This window comes from Oryzias latipes, chromosome 24 (genome assembly GCF_053564925.1).
Source record: "Oryzias latipes strain Hd-rR chromosome 24, Olatipes_Hd-rR_3.1".
Taxonomy (NCBI): Eukaryota; Metazoa; Chordata; class Actinopteri; order Beloniformes; family Adrianichthyidae; genus Oryzias; species Oryzias latipes.
The window spans coordinates 4856309-4875887 of record NC_136260.1 but is presented as its reverse complement, the minus strand read 5'-3'; the positions used below and the strand labels follow the sequence as shown (position 1 = coordinate 4875887).

The 19579-nt window shown below is 46.7% G+C and overlaps 2 protein-coding genes across 6 annotated transcripts in view; one reads left to right on the top strand and one right to left on the bottom strand.

Moving 5' to 3' along the window:
* Nucleotides 1–8699, bottom strand: part of mdn1 (midasin AAA ATPase 1) — a 55971-nt gene extending 47272 nt beyond the window's left edge. Inside the window, exons 1-13 of one of the 2 annotated variants that reach the window (XM_078942748.1) lie at nt 8559–8699; nt 7133–7359; nt 6839–7063; nt 6094–6201; nt 5665–5857; nt 5384–5593; nt 4619–4750; nt 4433–4536; nt 3916–4030; nt 3626–3807; nt 3377–3458; nt 2166–2261; nt 1977–2089 (exon numbers count right to left, since the gene is read on the bottom strand). In XM_078942748.1, the coding sequence (XP_078798874.1) occupies nt 1977–2089; nt 2166–2261; nt 3377–3458; nt 3626–3807; nt 3916–4030; nt 4433–4536; nt 4619–4750; nt 5384–5593; nt 5665–5857; nt 6094–6201; nt 6839–7063; nt 7133–7359; nt 8559–8573 (1802 nt within the window). In that variant the 5' untranslated portion in view covers nt 8574–8699. Of the gene's footprint in view, nt 1–1976; nt 2090–2165; nt 2262–3376; nt 3459–3625; nt 3808–3915; nt 4031–4432; nt 4537–4618; nt 4751–5383; nt 5594–5664; nt 5858–6093; nt 6202–6838; nt 7064–7132; nt 7360–8477 lie in introns of both variants that reach the window. The other variant, XM_011492147.4, reaches the window with a different exon arrangement.
* Nucleotides 8572–17346, top strand: casp8ap2 (caspase 8 associated protein 2). Of its 4 annotated transcripts, none has more exons than XM_078942749.1 (10): nt 8572–8703; nt 10220–10286; nt 10415–10489; nt 10567–10667; nt 10748–10822; nt 11344–11459; nt 11749–13736; nt 13940–16277; nt 16849–16948; nt 17021–17346. In XM_078942749.1, the coding sequence occupies exons 2-10, from the start codon at nt 10259–10261 to the stop codon at nt 17081–17083; spliced, it is 4884 nt and encodes a 1627-aa protein (XP_078798875.1). In that variant the 5' UTR covers nt 8572–8703; nt 10220–10258; the 3' UTR covers nt 17084–17346. The 4 variants fall into 4 exon arrangements, with proteins under 4 accessions (XP_078798875.1, XP_023808706.1, XP_011490353.1 ...); XM_023952938.2 differs by having other exon boundaries at nt 10220–10325; XM_011492051.3 differs by lacking the exon at nt 8572–8703 and adding an exon at nt 8746–9108.
* The last annotated feature ends 2233 nt before the right edge of the window (nt 17347–19579 follow it).

Sequence of the window (19579 nt, the reverse complement as noted above, 5' to 3'; positions counted from 1 at the left end):
ATTTCTTCAGCGGACCGGCCTTCTTCCATTCATTTTCTTAACCCGCTATAACCTATGTATAACCTCTTCCATCCTTGTGCTGCGCTTGCGCCAATGCGCCCCGACTACTACCGTGTCAACCTGCTGCTATGATGACCGTATTTAGCGCTCTCTGTGTTGGACACACTGGAGGAGCGCGGGGGAAAACAACTCTGAGCTAAAGAGGATATGAACAGGTGAACAGGTGAACAGGTGGAGAGGAAAAGCAGGTAGAGAGGCGGAGGAGGGGCTTTGGCTTCAAACTCTGTCAGAGAGGTGAAAACACGGGCGTCAGATTCAGACGCAGCTTTCCCTGCGGGAGTTGAAGCAGAGACTTTCTCTGGGATGATTTTCTGAACTCAAACTTGTAAACATGATTACCAAGTAGAACTCTTCAAAATAATAGACCTGATCTCTCCACATTCTGCGTGTCCACCATGCACTGATAAACACAGACATGCAGCGATCAGACCATAACGTTAGCTCGTAGCTCCGCCCACACGCGACCGGGGTGTCAGCTTTAAAGAATGCAATTTCTAAGAGGAGGGGCGGGGCGGCAAACCCCCAACAACAGGTTAGATGACAGAACCCATTAAGCGTCTCTACCTGGTGCGTTCACGGAGCTTCAGAACATAAGACCTCAACAGCCACCCAGCCTAACGTAGTCCGCTATTATATATTAATGAGGGGGAAAAACCCGCCTAACAGACCCTAAAACCGCCCAAATTATGCATACCCGCCCAAAGCCGATTTTACCCGCAAATTTAGAACCAAAACCGCCCAATCTGGCAACACTGCTCATAACGCGGTGTAAACAAATTCGGGGCAAAGTAGATGATGCCTACCCAAAAAAATGACGACAACACAGCAGGAGAAAACGTTGAAAAGAAAAAGAATGAGGTCCTAATCTCTTTGGGGCTCAAAAAATGAGACTAAAACAAATGTGTCCGGGACATTCAAAGAAAGAGTTGAAATTATTATGGGATGGAAACAGGACCTACGACTTGACGCCAATTTTTGGGAAATTTCACACATTTTTACCAGAACATCATTTGTAACATATGAATTGATGGCTCACGGTGAATGGAACGATATGCCCATATTAGGAATGTGGTTAACAAGAAACCAAAAAATGTTATTTTGCCAATTCTTCTAAAAATGACAGACCTGTTGGTCAACCCCAGGCGACCAAATATACAATGGTTGCTATGGAGATAAAACCAACAGTCCAGCTGCTATATTGAAGAGAGTTTCAACATGTCCAGGGTGGCAGAGACGGGAGGGTGGGGGGTAAGAGGTGTGCAGCACCCGCTCAGCCAATGAGGGAGGGTCAAAGAAGGCGGCGAGGGTGGGGCGGGTAGTTACTGCAGGTCATACAACGCCGCTCACTGCTACAATTTTGAACGTTTTCTTCTAATTATGTGCAAACATAAACATGTATGCAGGTACATTTGTCATCAACATAATGAACTGACTGAATAATTTAAAAGAATTGACAGAAGTGAGCAAATAGACAATAATACAAAAAGATAAAAAAATCTCCTGGAAGGTGCATTTGTTCACAAAATAATGATGAACAGCTAAATTACAGAGAAGTCCCTAATAAAGAAAAAGTAATAAAAGGATGAAGAACACCCCAAATGACACCCCTCCCCACTGTCTGTGTTTGTCAGAAATCACTTGAATCGCTAAAACAGATCAATTCCACCCACAGGAACATACTGCTTCATTAAACTGTGGCTCCATGAGGCTGAAAAGCATCTGTTTTCCAGGACAAAGGTCGTCACCTCGTCATTTCGCCTTCCAGGGGATGAATGGGAATATTTGGACGCGGCCGGACACCCGAGCCATTAGACGAGTTAGTTTGCAATTACAATCAATAGGGTGTTTGCTCATCAGGGGGTGTCAGTGGGACAGCATCGAGCTGACGGCGGAGGTGAACAGGGCGTCCCACTTACTGCGTCAGCATCACGGCCTCGGCCTGCTTTCTCTGCAGAGTGGCCCTGCCCACGCAGGCCTGCAGCTCGCCGAGGCGGACGTCGGGCCGGTACATCTGACAGAAGTGCTGCGCCTGCAGGGCAAACCAAGCGGTCAGAGCAGGAAGATCCAAGCATCTTCTGCAGAAGAAAGCCTGAACACTCTCCAACCTTCTCTTTGGAGATGTTGAGTTTACTTCCAATGATTTCAGCCAATCGCAGCCGGCTGCTGGAAGAAGACAGCATGGCAGTGAAGCAGTCGAGAGCCTGACGAAGGAAAAACATGTTGCATCAAAAAGGCTGAAATTCTGAGAATAGTTGAAACAAAGAGACACATTTCAAACATGGGAAATCTGTTTCACACGGAAAAATAACTCCGGATCAGCAGGATATTTCAAAATAAACTAGCACTATTCAACATAAACATAGTATTTCTGTTAAATTGCATAGATTGTGATGCATTGTGGGGGAATGCAACATTAATTTTGTGGAGTTCTAACGGATCAGATGGAAATCATATTTCTATGAGCTGAATCCTGCATTTGTGTATATGTCTCTGCATATGTGAAGCATCAAAACATGTTCAGGTTATGTTTCTTGGACAAGTCAGTGGTAGATGCTGGAAATATACAAGAGCATTCTTTAAAAAAAACTACTGGAATATTGGCATCTGTAAAGAACCTCATCAATCCAGAATGGTTCCATAGCACAAAAGGTCACCTGGACTTGAACCTTTTTAGTACTTTTCCTGCTACTGGAAGAATTATGAATGGAAACTAAACTTGGATGAGGTGTATATTTGACTCACAGCCTTCATTCTGACAGAACTCCTACAGAATTGCTGTGAAATGCAGCTGCATCTTTCAAATGGGAATCTGGAGTTCAGGTGGGTTTTACTAAACAATCACATGCATGGAACATTTTAAGTTAAATGTGAGCAGTCCAAAACATTTCTATGTGAATGTCAAACTGACCTTACAGTCATTAGATCAGGGAGTATCTCAGGGTTTAGTTTTAGGACTCCTATCATTTTACTGCTTTGAAAAGGGTTTTGGTCAATTTTTACGATACAAGTGAATGTATTTTGTGCAGATGACACTGTTCTGTTTGGCTGTCAGTAATCGATTTTATTTATTTTTAAATTGAAAATTGTTAATAAATCAAACCAAACTGGTTAATTTCTTGCATAAAGGGTTGAAAAAACCAACAATTACTGTGTACAAACAGCTTTCACCTTAAAGACTTGAACCCATCAATTAACAACTACACATAAACAAACACAATTGTTAAAGGATGGACACCTCAGACAACCCTCAGGCTCTTGATTGGTTTTTAGAAACATAAATGAATTTCTGTCTGTTAAGTGAAGGAAAGGCACAAACCTCCAGGAAGACGTGCTGTGCTGTAGCTGAGGATGTGTTGTCAAAGCCGACACTGATGCGCTCGCACCACTTCAGAAGGTCCCTGCGCAAAAAACATCCACAAAAGAGGAGAAATCAGGATTGTAATCTGGAAGAAGAAATGTAGAGTCTCCTGGATGGGTCTGTTGCTCTGGATTAACTTGAGAAGAAGGACACAGGATGGGATTTCACGTTAATGGACGTCAACCGTCTGGTAGAGCAGAGTCTGACCTCAGGGACAGAGCTCTCCCCTCCAGAGGCGAGACTCTGTCTTCTGCAGGAGGGTCGTCGTCGTCCGGACTCAGGAGGTCGTTGGTGTTCGGGTCAGAGTGTTTGTCCCCGGTCAGCTGACAGTAGATGTCCAACAGACGATCTGACACCACGCTCAGTCCTGGATACCTGCTGACCAGAACCTTAACACAGAACAACCACGTCGACTCAAGAGGGTTTTGGAAACAATTCAGCAGTAAATGACAAATAAAAAGCAGCAAATCTAAGCTAGAGGCAGAAGCCCTCCTCACTTTCTTCAGCTCCTCTCGTGTCATGTTTCCCATCTGCAGCTTGGTCCAGTACTTGTCCAGCAAAGCAGCATGGGAGTTCTGCGGCCTGTGCCAGCTTCCTCCACTGAAGCACAACCTGTGGGACACGAGCAAGACTTCCTGTTGGAAACCTTTGAGGAAAGCTGGACGCAGCTTTGATGAAGACGGTGGACAATTCTACAGATCAAAGATGCTCCAGTGAAGCTCCGCCTACATAATCTGCACTCAAAATAGAATAAAAATGATCCGTGTAGATTTGTTAGGTATAACTGCAATACGTTTTAATTTTATATTTTAAACATTTATTATCGTTTTAGTAATGAAAAGAAAAGGCGTCTGAAGAACAAAGTGGAGAAATGTTTTATTTTAAAAACGAGTTTCTCTGGTTGTTGTAGACACTAAAACACTAAAGTTGACTACATAAACATTATAATCATGTTATGTTTAGTTTTAGTAGTGAAAGAAAAGTATAAACTCTGCTGTTGACGTTTATTTGTACCTTCTTGTCGCAAAAAACTGAAATCCAGGAGCAACATCAATGCAGTCATCTCGTCCAGGAATCAGCAGCTTTTTACTCTCCATCAACGGCAGCAGCACAGAAACCTTTGCAAACGTTTTTTAAAACACGATCAAATAAAATGTTATCTTTTTAAAAGAAAGAGTGCCCAGGATCTCTGAAACGTACAACATCCAAAGGTGCATGGTCAATGTCCTCCAGCAGAATCCACTGGCCTTTGGCCACAGCCTGCGTCAACGTTCCGGGCTGCCACACAAACTTCCCGGGAACGTCAGTGCAGCGATACATCCCCAGCAGCATCTGGGAAACGGGAAAACAGACGAGAGAAACCTCAGAGTCCCACAAACCCGGATTGTTTGAAGGATTTTGACTTTCAGAGTCACTTCTGGAGATCTGCAGGGATTGATGTTGGGAGCCTTTTCCTTTTGTAAATGCTTTTATGCAGAAGTCAAACACTCTTTATTAAGCCATCATACGTGGCACCACCCAACAAATCAAATGTGTGCTTTACAAGCCGTAACAGTTGAGCAGACAAAGAGTAGGAGTCTAGTTTGACTTTATTTTAAAAGGCAGAAGTGTTTTACTGATTTACTGAGGAAGCGGAAAAACATAAATATGCCAAAATGTTTGTCATGTCACAATGAATGTTGCCAAAAAGGTTTTGTACTGTAGTAAATGTAGCTCTCTGGTCAGTTTTTTTGGACATTTAAAGACATATAATGCTTCACTACAACACAACATGGTCTCCAAGACCGTTGCTTTCATAAAAAAAAACTGCTTTTAAAAAGTCGTTTTGTCTAAACTGGACTGAATGTGAGTCGATTTGCGTAGAGCACTGACTGACTCCGTATTTCTCTTCTTTCTCAAACTAAATAAATATGTTAATTTTAAAACTCTGCATGGTTCCCGTCTGGCTCCCGCCACACTGCTCACCTTGCTGTCCGTCTGATCTCCAAGCTGCACCTTCATGATCTCTGAAGCCTTCCAGTGTCCCGTGGCGGCAGCCAGGAACTCCACCAAGGCAGTTTTACCGCACCCGATGGGGCCCTCGAGGAGCACCGGTTTCTGCGAGGCCACAGCCAGAGCCAGTCTCCTCAGGTCCCGGCAGGTTGAGCCCACCAGCACCAGGTTCTTTGGGTTCGGCTGAAAGGAACAAACAACAACATCAAGCATGGAGAGAATCACAAAACCAGAGCTTTTGTGACACGCCTCACCTGATTGGTCTGTCTGGGGGTGACTGTGGGAAGCACGACACCACAAACTGCTACCACATTTGGGGAAAGGTCCTCTGATACCACCTGACCTCTGGTGAACTTATTGGCCGCATTCTGGTGCCACAAGACAGAGCTCTGATTGGCCAGCACCAGGGCCTTCTCTGTCTCCATGTGCCGACTCTCCTCCAAAGCTCTAAAACAAAAGGTCAGCAAGAAGAACTCAGAAATCTGCTGGAAAGGAGGGCTTGGTGCTGAGAGCACAGCTACACACGACGATGGATTTCATACGAAAAAAAGTCAGAGTCTGCTTTTTTGTGAAATATGCTGCATACACATGACATACAGCACAGATGAACTTACTTTCCTCTCACCCCACAGTGTAAGCAGCTTATAAAATAATAAACTGAAAGAGATAAAAGAACCACTTACTGCATTTTCATGTGCAGGATCTCCTCGTTCGTCAGCAGCTTCCTCAGGAAAATCATCTTTTGGTTATCAGTCATGTGACATACGAGTGCTAAACACTGTGCAGTGTACCTGGAAAAAAAAATGCATAATACACACAAATAAACAATAGATTGCTATGTGGAAAATTATATACAAGACATGTAAAGATCCATGTAAAGACACATGTAACAAGCATGTAAAGTTGCATTTAAAGATGTGTGTAAAGGCATGTAAAAGCATTTAAAAAAAATGTTAAAAGCATGTAAAGATGCGTGTAAAGACGTGTGTAAATGCATGTAAAAAGCATGTAAACATGCGTGTAAAAAGGATGTAAAGATGGAAGTAAAGGCATGTAAAAAGCATGTAAAGATATGTAAAGACGCATTTAAAGATGCATGTAAAAGCATGTAAATACGAATATAAAGATGCATGTAAAAAGGATGTAAAGATGCATTTAAAGACGCATGTAAAAAGCATGTTTGCGTGCCAGAAAACGGTGTCATTGACTGATTTTCAAGAACACTTTCAGTTTGCAGATTGAAAGCAAGTCAAACCCAAAAAGATCCGTTTTGCACTCTTACTGAATCTTTCTGAATGTCTGGAAAACTGAGTATGAACCGGCAGCATCTCTTTACAGTCAGATTTCAGAAAATGTTTCCTGACAAAGTGTGTAAAGAAGCATGTAAAGCCTGAAAGAGCGTGTCAGGAGTACGCCACAGCTGCGTACCCTCGAACCATGGCGTCGCTGGTCTGAAGCTGGGACACACAGGGACTCCAGTCCCACAGCGATGCAAATCTAGCACAGTCGCTCTGAAGGAAACGCAGAGTGGCGCCCATCAGGTCTCGCAGCTTCATCCTCCTGGGGCCATACTGGACAGCTGATGCCTCCTCGTTGGTGAAGAAGAGCCTCTGAAACACTGGGGGGGCGCTGCTGAAGTACCTCAAAGCAAACCTTGACAGACAAAGCAGTTAGACTCCAGTCAACCGGAACGAGGCAGATCACAGAGGAGAGTCGGCTTACAGGTGCGCGTCAGGGCAGATACCCAGCAGTCTGCTGAGGGCCACACAGAGGCGTTCATGGAGGTCATGGTTGATCCGGCCCCCGGCTCTGACCTGCTGAGCGCTGCGCTCCAACAGGTCCAAAACCAGAGGTCTCAGGTGGCGAGCAATCAGCAAAGTGTGCTCCTTCTCCAGGAGGAGCTGAGCCAAGCACTCCAGAATACACCGTCTGTCGTCGTGGTTCCATATCTAATGGGGGGGGGACAAAGGAGTTGTTATCCTCCACCAAACATGAACATCCTGTTCGCAGAGGTTCTCTACCCTTTTACAACTGAAAACTGATTTAGGAAAGATTTCTTATTTACTTTTTGTTTTTTTTTTACTGAGAGGCTCGTCTTCATTGCAACTTGCTTTATCAGCAAATTGAAAAAGTTTTTTTTCTGAATTTTTATTTTGTTGCTGTTGTTTTGCAATACACAACTTGTATACGTAACCCAAACAAAAGTGTGAACCAAAATTTTCTTTTTGGACCAAATTGTACAGAAAGTCAACAGTTGCTGGCCCAGTCTGTACACACAAACGTTTGCAGATTAAACAATAAATAAGAAAATATATATTAAAAAAAGACCAAAAAGTTACTAAAATCTGTTCAAAGTATCACATTTTTTAACACCGCTAACAAAGAATCTGAAAGAACAAAATTTAAAGAATCTTGTGTTCTTGGAATGGAGATGATTATCAGATTAAAACAGATTTCAGTCTCACTAAAATATTACTGGGATTGTAGATTTTAGTGATTAGGACAAAAATCATTTTTAACATAAGATAATTCAGTTATTCCACATCTTAAATCCCATTTCTTTGCCTTAACCAGTCAAAATATAATCTCTGAATTCAGTACTCTTCCTCTTTAGACTTCTTTTTCATATTTATATTGTTATTTCTATTTTACTCACATTTGTCAGGGATAATGATGAATTCTATTGTAAGTGTGACTTTTTTGGTTTGTAAACGTTCCGGTGTACTGTTGGAAAATTAGTATCACTTCAGAGTGTGACTAATAATCATAATGCAACAAAACTTTAAATACTTAAAAACAAATGTTTAGTTTAGCTTTTAATACACATAGTATCTACATTTTCCAGTCCCCAGTGTAATTTGAGTGTTTAGTTCAGGAATATACATAAATTGCTTTAAGTTTAAGGTGTTTTTTCTTTATTTTTGTAATCTAAATCCACTTTAATGTGGCTTTTAAATACATAATTAAAACAGATTGATTGCTGAAACGTTTTTGAATACTGGGTAACTGTGCAGATACAGCTTGACATGAAAGTACCTGCTAGTAGTTGAACGCTCGCGCTTTTTACCTGCTTGGACAGGAGGTGTTTGAGCTCACGCTGGCTCTTGTCGGCATGTCTGCAGATGAAGCCCAGGCATGACAGGCTCACCTCCAGATTCTCCATCCTCCACTAACCTGTGGCTCACGCGCCACTAAGCTCGAGTAAAAACCGGACGGCGCGCGCCTCACGTCTAAATATGCGGACCAGCCAGGAGAATTAATATTATCATCACGAGCTTCAACAGCACGTTCTGGTAAGTTTCTCATCCACGTGTGCGCGTGTGTTTGTGAAGCCGAACTGTTTCCGGGTCGAGCCTGCCCACCCCTTCCCGTCACCTGTTTATGACGTAGAGGACAGCCGCGCAAGCTAGCCAGCGCGAGACCAGTCGCTCAAGCGCTCGCTTCGGGTTTGCTTGTTTGTTTACTCTGTTTTTTTGTTTCCGGTTGGTCGGGTAAAGATGCGAGCTTCTAGAGAAGCTCGAAATCTTCAGAACCACCGGTACCAGTGACGGCTTGGTTCTGGCCTGATGAGTTTATTTGCTCTGTTCCAAACCTGCGGGAAAACGGAAGTGACAGACCGCGGGAAAATGTCGTTACTTCCTGTGTGATGAAGTCTTGGCGCGATTCGACAGTTGTAAACAAAAAAGACTCGAAACCAGGTAATTCTGTTTTTTTACGGCCAATGTACTTTAATGTTTTTAAATTGTTTTGGATTTTTCTAAGTTTATGAAACTAAACACCAGTTTCCAAACTCGAGACTGATAATTATTAATGTTATTTTTCTTTTGCTAAAACAGGTTTGAACACAACAGAAAAGAAACGGAGGTGTGGGCAGTTAAAGCGGGTCTAGTCATAACAGACAGTTAAACTAAAATATGCTTGTTGAGTGTTAGATTAATGTCGCATATTGAGGGTTTGGTGTTTTTGGGAGGGGTTAACTTAAGCACTTGATTTCCTAATTTTATCTTCATTGTTAGCCTGAAAGTCAGTGACGTGAAATATGCGGGTTTTTAGTGGGTCCCTCGATGAGCTTTAGTGTAATGTCCTTGAGTTGAAGTGAATAGTTTTACTGCAGGTTAGTGTGGTGGATTGACCATTCAGCCTTTGAACTTTGTTAATAACATTACATTTAACTTAACAGTTAATATAAAATCTTGCCATACTGTTATGCCTTTACATAGAACAGGCTTTCAAATAAATCACCATCCATTTCAGTGTTTCTCACCGTTCAAATATCAGTTGCCGTAGATTGCTCGTCTCTTCATGATGTGAAAAACTCACTATCAAGAAATTATTATACACCAGAGTTTTTAGAAACTGCTGCGGGCCACTTACTATTAATTGGATGAAAGGAAGCTGCAGGCTGCCTTGCTTTGGTCGGACTTTGGACATGCCTGGTTTACTGCAATGCTGAGATTTCCTGTTAAACAGTTTTTGTCTCTTTGTTGAGCTTTGGTGGGGGGGTTTTTTTGCGCATTTCTTTTTTTTACTCTCTCATGATTATATTATTTGTTCTGAAACAGAACACTGTTGGCTTGAGAGACTCAGACGTTTTTGGCTACAGTTCTGTGCGTTTTTCTAACAGATCAAATAACAATGTGGTGCCACAACAAAGACACAATCATAAGGAAAGGCGCTCAATGGATTCCATACTTTATTTTAGTGTTTTATTACTAGCCTCAGTGAAAAATGGAAATAATGCTTTCTGCCATCAATCAATGATAGAAAATGTTGTGAAAATGTTTTGATGTCCATTTTTTGCTCTTGTAGTTTTTGCAGGAGTTAAGAGAAATCCAGGAAAGTTCTAAAATGATGGAGAAAAGTTTGGAAGCTGCTGGTAAGAGCATTCATTCCTGCCTCTCACTGTGGTGTTCAGGTTTGTCCTCAGAGTAAATCCAGGCTCAGTTTTTCATGTCAAAACGAAAAGTTAGTGCTGAAACGCTGATCCGTGTGAACGTTCTGCAGCCGTGGTCCCTGCAGCCAGTGACGACTCTGTGGACATCTACGATGGTCTGGACGTCGGCCCTGGCAGCACCACAGGTAAGCTACACGTCTTCTTTTTGTGTTGGGAAAAGACTGGTTGTTTCAGTGTGCTGCGTTTTCCGGGCGTCTCGCAGAGAACTGGGATGCTGGAAGCTCTGAGCTGAAAGAGTCCATGGATCTGTATGAAGATCTGGTGAAAGAGGAGCAGCAGAGCAGAGAGTCGTCGTACCAGGAGGTGAGAGTCCACCGTAACACCAAACTGATCTCCCATCGGCAGATGCTTCAGACCTTCTTCCCTTTCATGTCTTCCTGCAGCTGAAGTCCAGGTTCCAAGCGGCCCAGAACCAGATCAAAGAGCTGCTGCGGAGACTGGAGCAGATGGAGATCCAGGTTTCTTCTGATCGTTTGGTTTCTGCTTCACGTTCACGTCAGACTGCCAGTTTTCTGCTAAACTTTGCAGAGAAGTTTGAGTTGTAACTGCGGAGGTTCAGAGCTTTTCCCATCATTTTTCTGGAATCGCCTCACTAGAGTTCAAACGGTTGAAAGATAAAGACTTTGCTAAGTATTTACCGTGTTCACAGGGATCTGAAATCCTTGGCGTGGTTTGGGTTCTAGGTATTTTTAAAGTCGGAACATCAGCTGGAAAACAACCCAAAAACAATTTCAGAAACACCTGAATTTGACCTTTGAACTGATGAGGAAAGGGAAAAAAACCACCTCTCCATTTTATCTGAGGGAAACCAGCAGATCCTGGTGGACATGGACCACCGCAACATTCTGAGGGGAAGTGGGGTGTAGAAAAAAACCCAAATGCGTTCAGAACAAAGGTAGAAGCTGGCAGTTTGACTGTGGGAAATGTGTGGATCCTGAGAGGACGGAGGTTCCTGACGTTCTCCCCGCGTTTCTGTCAGAACTCAGGTCTGAGCGCGGAGAACAACAGACTGAAGAAGAACATCTCAGCACTCCTACGAACAGCCAGACTGGAAGTGATGCGGAAAGACGCAGAGATCCAGAGACTCAATCAGTGGTTGGTTCCAATTCTGCTTTGGTTTTTTCGTCACAATGGGAAAACACAATAAAACTTCGGCCCGGAACAGACCGGCGACCTGTCCGGGGTGTGCCGCTCTTCCCCCTACCGGGACAGGCTCTGGCAACCCTGTAACCCTAAAAGGGATATTTTGGGTTATGGAGATGGACGGATGGTTACACAACACAATGACAACTTTTATTTATTAAGTAAAAAAAAGATTTGATTCGCTGTGACCAAGCAGACGGCAGGACGTTTCAGGATTTTCTTAAAACGTTTTGTCTTTCAGGGCAGAGTGGAGTCGACATTCTTGCCAGCCGCGCTTAAAAAATCCAGATCCCTCCTGTCGGGTCCCAACAGCTGCTACTATAAGACCTCCTCCTCCTCCTCCACCGCTTCCATCTCTTCCTCCTCCTCTTCCTCCACCGCTTCCATCTCTTCCTCCTCCACCTCCTCTTCCACCTCCACCCTCCAAGGAGGAGTATCATCTGAGGGATCCACCTTCCAAAACAGAAAGTCAGAGCAAGTCTTCTAACGGATCTCCTCATCGCCATTTGAAAAGAGACAACAAGACTTCAGAAAAAGGATCTAAATCAGAACCGCACAAGTCCAGAAACAAAGACGACCAACATTCGGGTCTGCGGCTGTCCGAGTTGGCTGACCGGAGGCACAGAGACGCTTCAGGTCCTGACAAGAACTCCAGAGATCCTCACAGACCAGACCGAGAGTCCATGCGGAGGCACGACTCCAGGACTGGCTGGAGCCGACCGGCCTCTTCCTCTGACAGCAGCAAAGGGAGCATTCGAGAGCGAAGACACGACCAACCAAAAACCGCGCCTCCTGAACACGGCGCCAAACCCGACTGCAGCCGCAAGCACAGAAAGACCAAGAGCAGCGAGGCGCAGGACAGACGCTCCAACACACATGAGTGGAAAAGGTTGAGTTCCCACGCCGGACACGAAGGCCGAGAAGAGGATCGACGCAAAGATCACCAGAGGAAGGAGGACAGAGGACAGCAAGAAGAGAACAGGAAACACAGGAGGAGCAATCCATCAGAATCCGCCAGGGAGCCACAGCGACACAAAAAGCCGAAAGACCGAACCCAAAGACGGGAGAGGAGACACAAATCTGTGGAGAGACTGTCTGCAGAACCAAACCTGGAGGAGAACAGTCCCAACAGGAAGCTGTGCTTCATGGAAACCCTGAACCTGACCATTTCCCCAATGAAGAAACCCAAGAGCGCACTTAGTGCGGACACCGGCCTTAGTGCAGACACCGGCCTTAGTGCGGACACCTGCCTTAGTGCAGACACCTGCCTTAGTGCAGACACCGGCCTTAGTACTGACACCGGCCTTAGTGCAGACACCTGCCTTAGTGCAGACACCTGCCCAGACGCGGAGAACTGCCAGCCCGACCTTGCAGACATGTGCGTCATTGACGAAGTGGACAGCAGCGAGTTGGGAAGTTGCGGAGAAGCGGATTGCCTCCCTGCCTCCAGCTCAGAGAGCGTGGGGCTGCGGTCCGACAAGGACGAGGGCAAAAACTGCAGCGCCGACAGTTCGGACCAAACTGCCTCACATCAGAGCGAGTCCAGAGAAGGTCTCAGTTCCAAACCTGCCGAGAGGAGTTCAGAGGGAGCAGAGCAGGGAGCTGCAGAGGCTGGACCTCCTGCAGACTCCTGCCTGACATCTGTTGCCGTTCCTGACCACCAAAGCCTCCTCCCTGATCCACCCGCTCTCCTGGACTCCAGCCAAACTCATCCAAAGACAGAAAGTTCTGCTCCACCTGAAGAAGCCAGCGGGACTGAAGACGGAGCAGCTTGTCCTCAGCAGGAGCCGTGCCCCACCTCCTCCACCAGCGTCTGTCAGCAGAAGGACGCTCCTGCAGACGCCGAGGCCGTGTCCAGCACCATCAGCCTGGACTCCCTTCCCCAGGAGGGGCTGAGTCTGACGGACGCCATTGTTGTCCTGACGCAGGCAGACAGCGCCCCAGCCTCCGCCGCAGCAGAGCCCTCCTCCTCCACCGGCTGCATCGCGGTCTCCAAAGTCAGCAGCACCACAGAGGAGGCGCCGACGACGCCCAGGAAGATCTACACTCCCGCAGCGGAGCCCAGCAGCTCCGCCCCCCTCCCTCACGACGAGGACTCCATGATGAGGACGCTCAGGAACCTGAGCAGGATCCCCGACGCCATCAGCCCCCTCAGGAGCCCCGTGCGCGTCGCCAAGCACCTGGTCCACCTGCAGAACCGACAGGGGCTGGTGAAGAGCCTCCAGAAAGGTGAGTTCAGGATCTGCATCTCTGAAGAAACGCATCCAATCCAAACGGAAAGACGTTTCCGTCGTTTTTTTCTTCACCGTTACATCTTGTAGGTAAAGATTAAAGGATTTGTGTAGAAAGATTCCTGAAAACATGTTTCTCCTGCTGATGTTGATGAAGAACGGTGGTTTCACGCCAGCTTTTGTTTCCTCTTCACTCTCCAGACTTCTCCGACTCCACGGCTGCCGGAAGCTCCGAGAAGCTGGATGTCAACAAGGAGAACAAGCATCCAGGTTCCCCAGCAGACCCCCTGGAGAAGCCATCGGCAAGCCGCCCCGACAGCGACGTGGAGGAGGGGGAGATAGTCAGCGAAAGCGACGAGGCGGCTTCAGCTTCCCCCGCTTCTCCCCCCAAGAGGCCGAAGCTGACGGCGCCGGTCCTCAACAAACCGAGTCCCGCTTCCAGAAGAAAACCGGAAGAAAAGAAGGCCGCTTCAAGAGAAGCTCCTCAACCAGCAGGGGGGCCGGTCCATAGCCCTCGGAACCGCTTTAAAACCGTCTCCCCCGTGATGAGCAAAGCCTCCTTTTCCACCGTAGAGGAAGTCATGGAGATGTTCAAGTCGGTCCGAGCTCAGATCCGAAAGAAGTACATGAAGCTCCATAAGACGTTCCCCAAGAAGAGCTTCTGCGGTGTAATGGAGAACTTCCAGAAGTCCTACTTGGAGTTTGTGGACCGAGCTAATTTTGGCGACATGTGCAGTCAGGGGGAGGAGCTTAAGTCCCGGCTGAAGAACCTGATTGGCTCCGTGTTCAGGAAAGTTGTGAATAACGGCATCGTGAAGCGCATCTTTGAGCAGCAGGCGGTGGACCTGAAGCAGAAGCTGTGGGACTTTGTGGACGTGCAGGTGGAGTATCTGCTGCAGGACATCCAGGAGGCGCTGAAGAGCCTCTGCAAACCCGCCAGAGCTCTGGACGGCGGCAAAAGGGAGGCCCGGCGGCCTGGCGTACAGACGCCACAGGCCGAGCGGAAGGAGCTGCGCTCCTCCAACCCGGGCCCGGATCAGGCAAAGTCCTGCCCCGTGGTTCCATACAGAACCGGTCTTGGAAGCAGAGGGAAAGACATCCGGATCACTCAAGGAGACACACTGGAGAATGTTCATCCAACAGATGATCCAACAGACGGGCGTTTGTTGGAGCTCCTCCCACGGCGAAATCTTCCCTCCAACCCAGAGAAGAACCTGAGCTCGGCCCACGACAGACCCGACTTCCAGCTGCTGACGGAGCAGCAGGCTTCCAGCCTGACCTTTAACCTGGTCAGAGACTCTCAGATGGGGGAGATCTTCAGGTGTCTCCTGCAGGGGTCGGACCTGCTGGAGAGCAGCGGGGTGGGCGGGGACTCCGCCACGTGGTCCCTGGGTACTCCAAGGAAGGACGGCGAAAGGTTCCTCAGCATCAGCACGCCATCCAAATTTGAGTCCCCATCCAAGCTGCTGTCCCCCGCCAAGTTTGACACGCCCTCCAAGCTCATCGCCACGTGGTCGAGTATCTCCCCCCGCAGGGTCCTGTCCCCTCGAGCCAAGGATCCAGCCGGACTGAACCCGGCGCTGTTTGACGACAACTGCCTCCTCGAGGTTCCGTCGCAGGGCCGGGCGCCACTCAAGTCGTACTCCATCCTGGCCGAAGACCTGGCGGTGTCACTCACCATCCCGTCGCCGCTCAAGTCTGACAGCCACCTCAGCTTCCTGCAGATCGTGTCCACGCCCGACAGCGTCCTCAGCGCTCACATCAGCGAAGACGCCCTGCTGGACGGCGAGGACGCCACCGAGCAAGACATCCATCTCGCCCTCGACACCGACAACTCCACCTGCGCCTCCAACAGCAGCGTCGCCTCCGAAGCAGCCGCCGCGCCTTTCCTCTTCAAGCCCGACGTCCAGATGGAGGCGCTGGTGCTGGAGAGATCCAACGACCACTTCATCGTGAAGATTCGACAAGCAGACTGCGGCGCCACGCCGACCGCCGACGAGACCTTCAGCCGAACGCTGACAGAGGAAAATCTGCTAACCGAAGACCCGCAGGTTCAGAAAAGTCCAACTCGAACAGATTCCCCCCCTCCAGAGGAAAGTTCAGCTCTCCAACCAACAGTGTCAGAAGAGAAGAAGCTTCCAGATGGAGTCACTGCTACCTGTAATGTCTCAGCCAATCAGGCGCTTCTCAGGGAAGGCCATGGAAGTACACCCGCAAACCTAGAGAACCCGGCGCCACGGCAACAACTCTGCTCTGGTTCAGAGAGGAACCAGACCAACCGGTCCGAACGAGACCAGAGTTCCAGCGTCACAGAAGACACCAGCAGCTCGCCAGAGAAAGCCCGGGAAGGTCACCAGAAAGGTCAGAAGCGGAAGAAGCACACCGACAAGTCCAAAAACAAGAAGCCCAGGAACGAGGAGGAGGAGGAGGTCTTCAAGGAGGCGTCTCCTCCCAGCATGGAGGACGAGCAGCCAAACGCAGGGCTGTCGGCCCGCAACGTCGTCAAGAAGAAGGGCGAGGTGGTGATGACGTGGAGCAGGTCAGCAGCATCTTCAGAGCACAACTTCAATAAAGGTCATAGCGTCTGTATTGACTGATAGCTTCTTCTGTTTTCAGACACGGTTGTGTGTTTTTCGAAACATGTCAGGTTTATGGAGAAAAAAACCACAACCGTGTCTGATAACAGAAGAACTTAAGAAGTCGTCCTTTTGGAGAATTCAGACTCACTTCATATCCAGAAATCCTCCACCTGATGCTTTTATTTTGGAAAGTCAGAGTTCACTAGGCTAGTATTTTGAAAGGGTCGAATGAAAAAAGGACAAGTGAGATTGTTTGTTTTTTACAACTGACAATTTAACCTTTTTATTTGTTTCAAAGACAGAAGTGAGTTTATTTGAACTCGTGAAAAGCGAGGATGAGGATGATTGTAGCGCTAATAAAGCGCATGTTTGGTCAAGATGAGTTCAGATGGAAAATCCTGCCAGAGGCACCAAGCTGTGATCAATAATGAGATTGATTTGTGTATTAAAATGGTCTGGAGTGAGAAACAAAGCCCGCGTGGATAATGTGTGGCTCTGCTGGAAATCATTTTAGCCATTGTTCTCCTGCAGAGATGAAGATCGAGCCATCCTGATGGAGCTGAAGAGCAGCGGCCCGTCCCGGGAGACCTTCTCCGCTCTGTCGGAGAGGCTGCAGAAGCCGTCGGGACAGGTAGACTCACCTGCAGCCTTCATCCTCCTCATCTTCGTCCAGCTGCACACTCACCAGGACTCTGTGTTCCAGATTGCACACAGGTTCCACCAGCTGATGAAGCTTTTCAAGAAGAGGGAGAAGATGGAGGCCTGAGCACAACAGGAGATACTGTGACTTCACCACTACAGCTCTGGATCCGTTCAGAACCAACCTCAGACATGTTCCTTTTTCTCAAACTGAGAAGCTTTAGATCGGAAGGTTTCCTTTGACATTTTACTTTTGGCGTCTGAAGTTTTTCTGATAATCAGATCAGACGTTTACATGTCTGCTCAGTGAACAGATTCTGTCCTCATCCTGAAAAAAACGGCAATATTCTTGTACATAATTCTTAATAAAAAATGCTTTTATTTATTTAAGATGGTCTTCTTTGGTTTCTCAGCACATCTGGACATTTTTAGGATTTTTTAAACCAAATTGACTCATTTAGAAAGAAGAAATAAAAATCAAATCCAGTAGTAAATATGGATGTTCATACGACGGCCCCTCTGACCATCACCAGGACATTCATGCACATTGACACAACAGTGGAGCCACACTGGGTGAAGTGTCCTGCCCAAGGACACAACAACTGAGTGGGGGGAGTGAGAATTGAACCGCCAACCTTTTGATAAATGGACAACCTGCTCAACCCCCTGAGCCACTGCTGCCATCAGGCTCAATAAATGGACATAAATACAGAGGAAAAATCCTGATTTATTACAATAACTTAGAAGCAACAAACCTTTGAATTTTAGGATCCTAGGTGTCAGAATAGTTGACAAATGTCTATTTTAAAATGTAAATTCTCCAATAAATTATGAGGATGAAGGTCCAGTCCCATGAAACCAGAGTTCCCGGAGAGAACCCACACATGAATGAGGAGAGCATGCAAACTCCACACAGAAAGAACCGGCTTTGAACCAGAACCCTGTCGCAGAGAAGCGAGAGAATAAACCAGCACACCACTGTGGAGCGCTGGCCGTGGAGCACAGACGTGGACACATCTGCTGTGAGTCGAGAGAGCCCAGTACGTTAACTCAGAAAAGCAGGAAGACTTTGGATCTTGCACTTTTACTGACTTGATCCATATGACAGAGACACACGAGTCTCACCAAGTTTTATGTTTCTGAATTTATCAGTTGGATTACTGACTAATATTAAAACCCGGCGGAAACGTTCGGGTTTTTGCATTTTAGGAACTCACTGTTCTCCTGCAGAATGAGAAGGAACAGTTCTGTTTGGAAAACAGCAGCTCATAAGTCAAAGTCCAAGTCTCATGAAGGCAAATCTGTTTCAGATCAGTTTTCTCTTTCAGGATGAACGTGTTTAGAAGGAAGGAGAAATGAAGGAATGATGATGAGTTCAGTTCAGCGTCATGCAGAGAAAAGGACTACATGATGGTGAGAAACAGGAAAGAGTGGTGCTGGCAGAGGGGGGTGAAGAGAACCACAGGGAGGTTCGGGAGCGCCTGAGTGATGACTTGGACTCAGTTCTGCTCCACCTTCTCTCCATCACACCACAGTTTCATGCCTGAGGCACTCTGAAGACCCAGATAGAGTCATGTGGGTCAACGTGCTTGGCGGTGGTGATGACAGTGGGGCGGAGATTGAGTCTGAGCCAGACCTCTACAGCCTTTCTACAGGTGCAACAAACCAGAGTCCAGAGGACGGTCTCAGAGCAGAACCCTGCAGAACTGCTGCTGCAAACACACCTTCATCCAAGCAGGAGAAAGGAAAGAATACAAAGCATCATCTACTACACCAGGAAGACCTGAAGGACTGATTCTTTTCTCGCAGAGTCACTGATACCCGTGTCCTCCTCAACTTCATTCACCACATTTTCTCTACTTTATTCTTAATCGCAGTTCTTAAAAAAACTAAACTTGTCTCTAAAATACAAAACATTTAATTATTTTTTTGCAATTTTACGTATTGAAATTAAAGTGCATCTCATTGTGGGTGCTAGGTGGTGTAGTGGTTAAAATTCACCTCATAGTAAGAAGGCCCTGGTTCAAATCCCTGTTGGGTTCTTTCTGCGTGAAGTTTCTATGTTCTCCCCATTCATGTTTTGGTTTCTACTGGGAACTCTGGAAAACATTCGTCATGGGTTCATTGGTATGAGGTCTTCCTGCCACAGAATCACAACCTGTTCAGAATATAGCCCACCTTCACCCAAAAGTAGCTGGGATAGGCTCCAGCAGCTCTGTGACCCAGATGGGGGTTCAGTGTGATCTTGAGATGGTTTCTGATTTAATGAGATTTTTCATGTGAGCAATTTTGACCAAAATTTGTTATGGTTTTATTTTCTATTCATATCTGCACTGCAATGCTTAATTTTCTGAAGGCAGAGGACAGATGCACCCCCATGTGTCCATGCTTTTATTTCCTACATACGTCCCACTCAGGAAAACAGCTCAGATACACAGACTGTTTCCACATGGCCAGATGATGGCTTCCAGCGGCTACAGGAATGCTTTGAGATTGGGAGGTGTTTGAACACCAGGACCTGGAGGTGTTCATGGACAGTGTGCTGTGCTACATTAACCCTTGTGCTACCCTAGGCACTTTACCATTGGGAGTTGGGTCATCTAGACCCACTAGACAGTGCTCT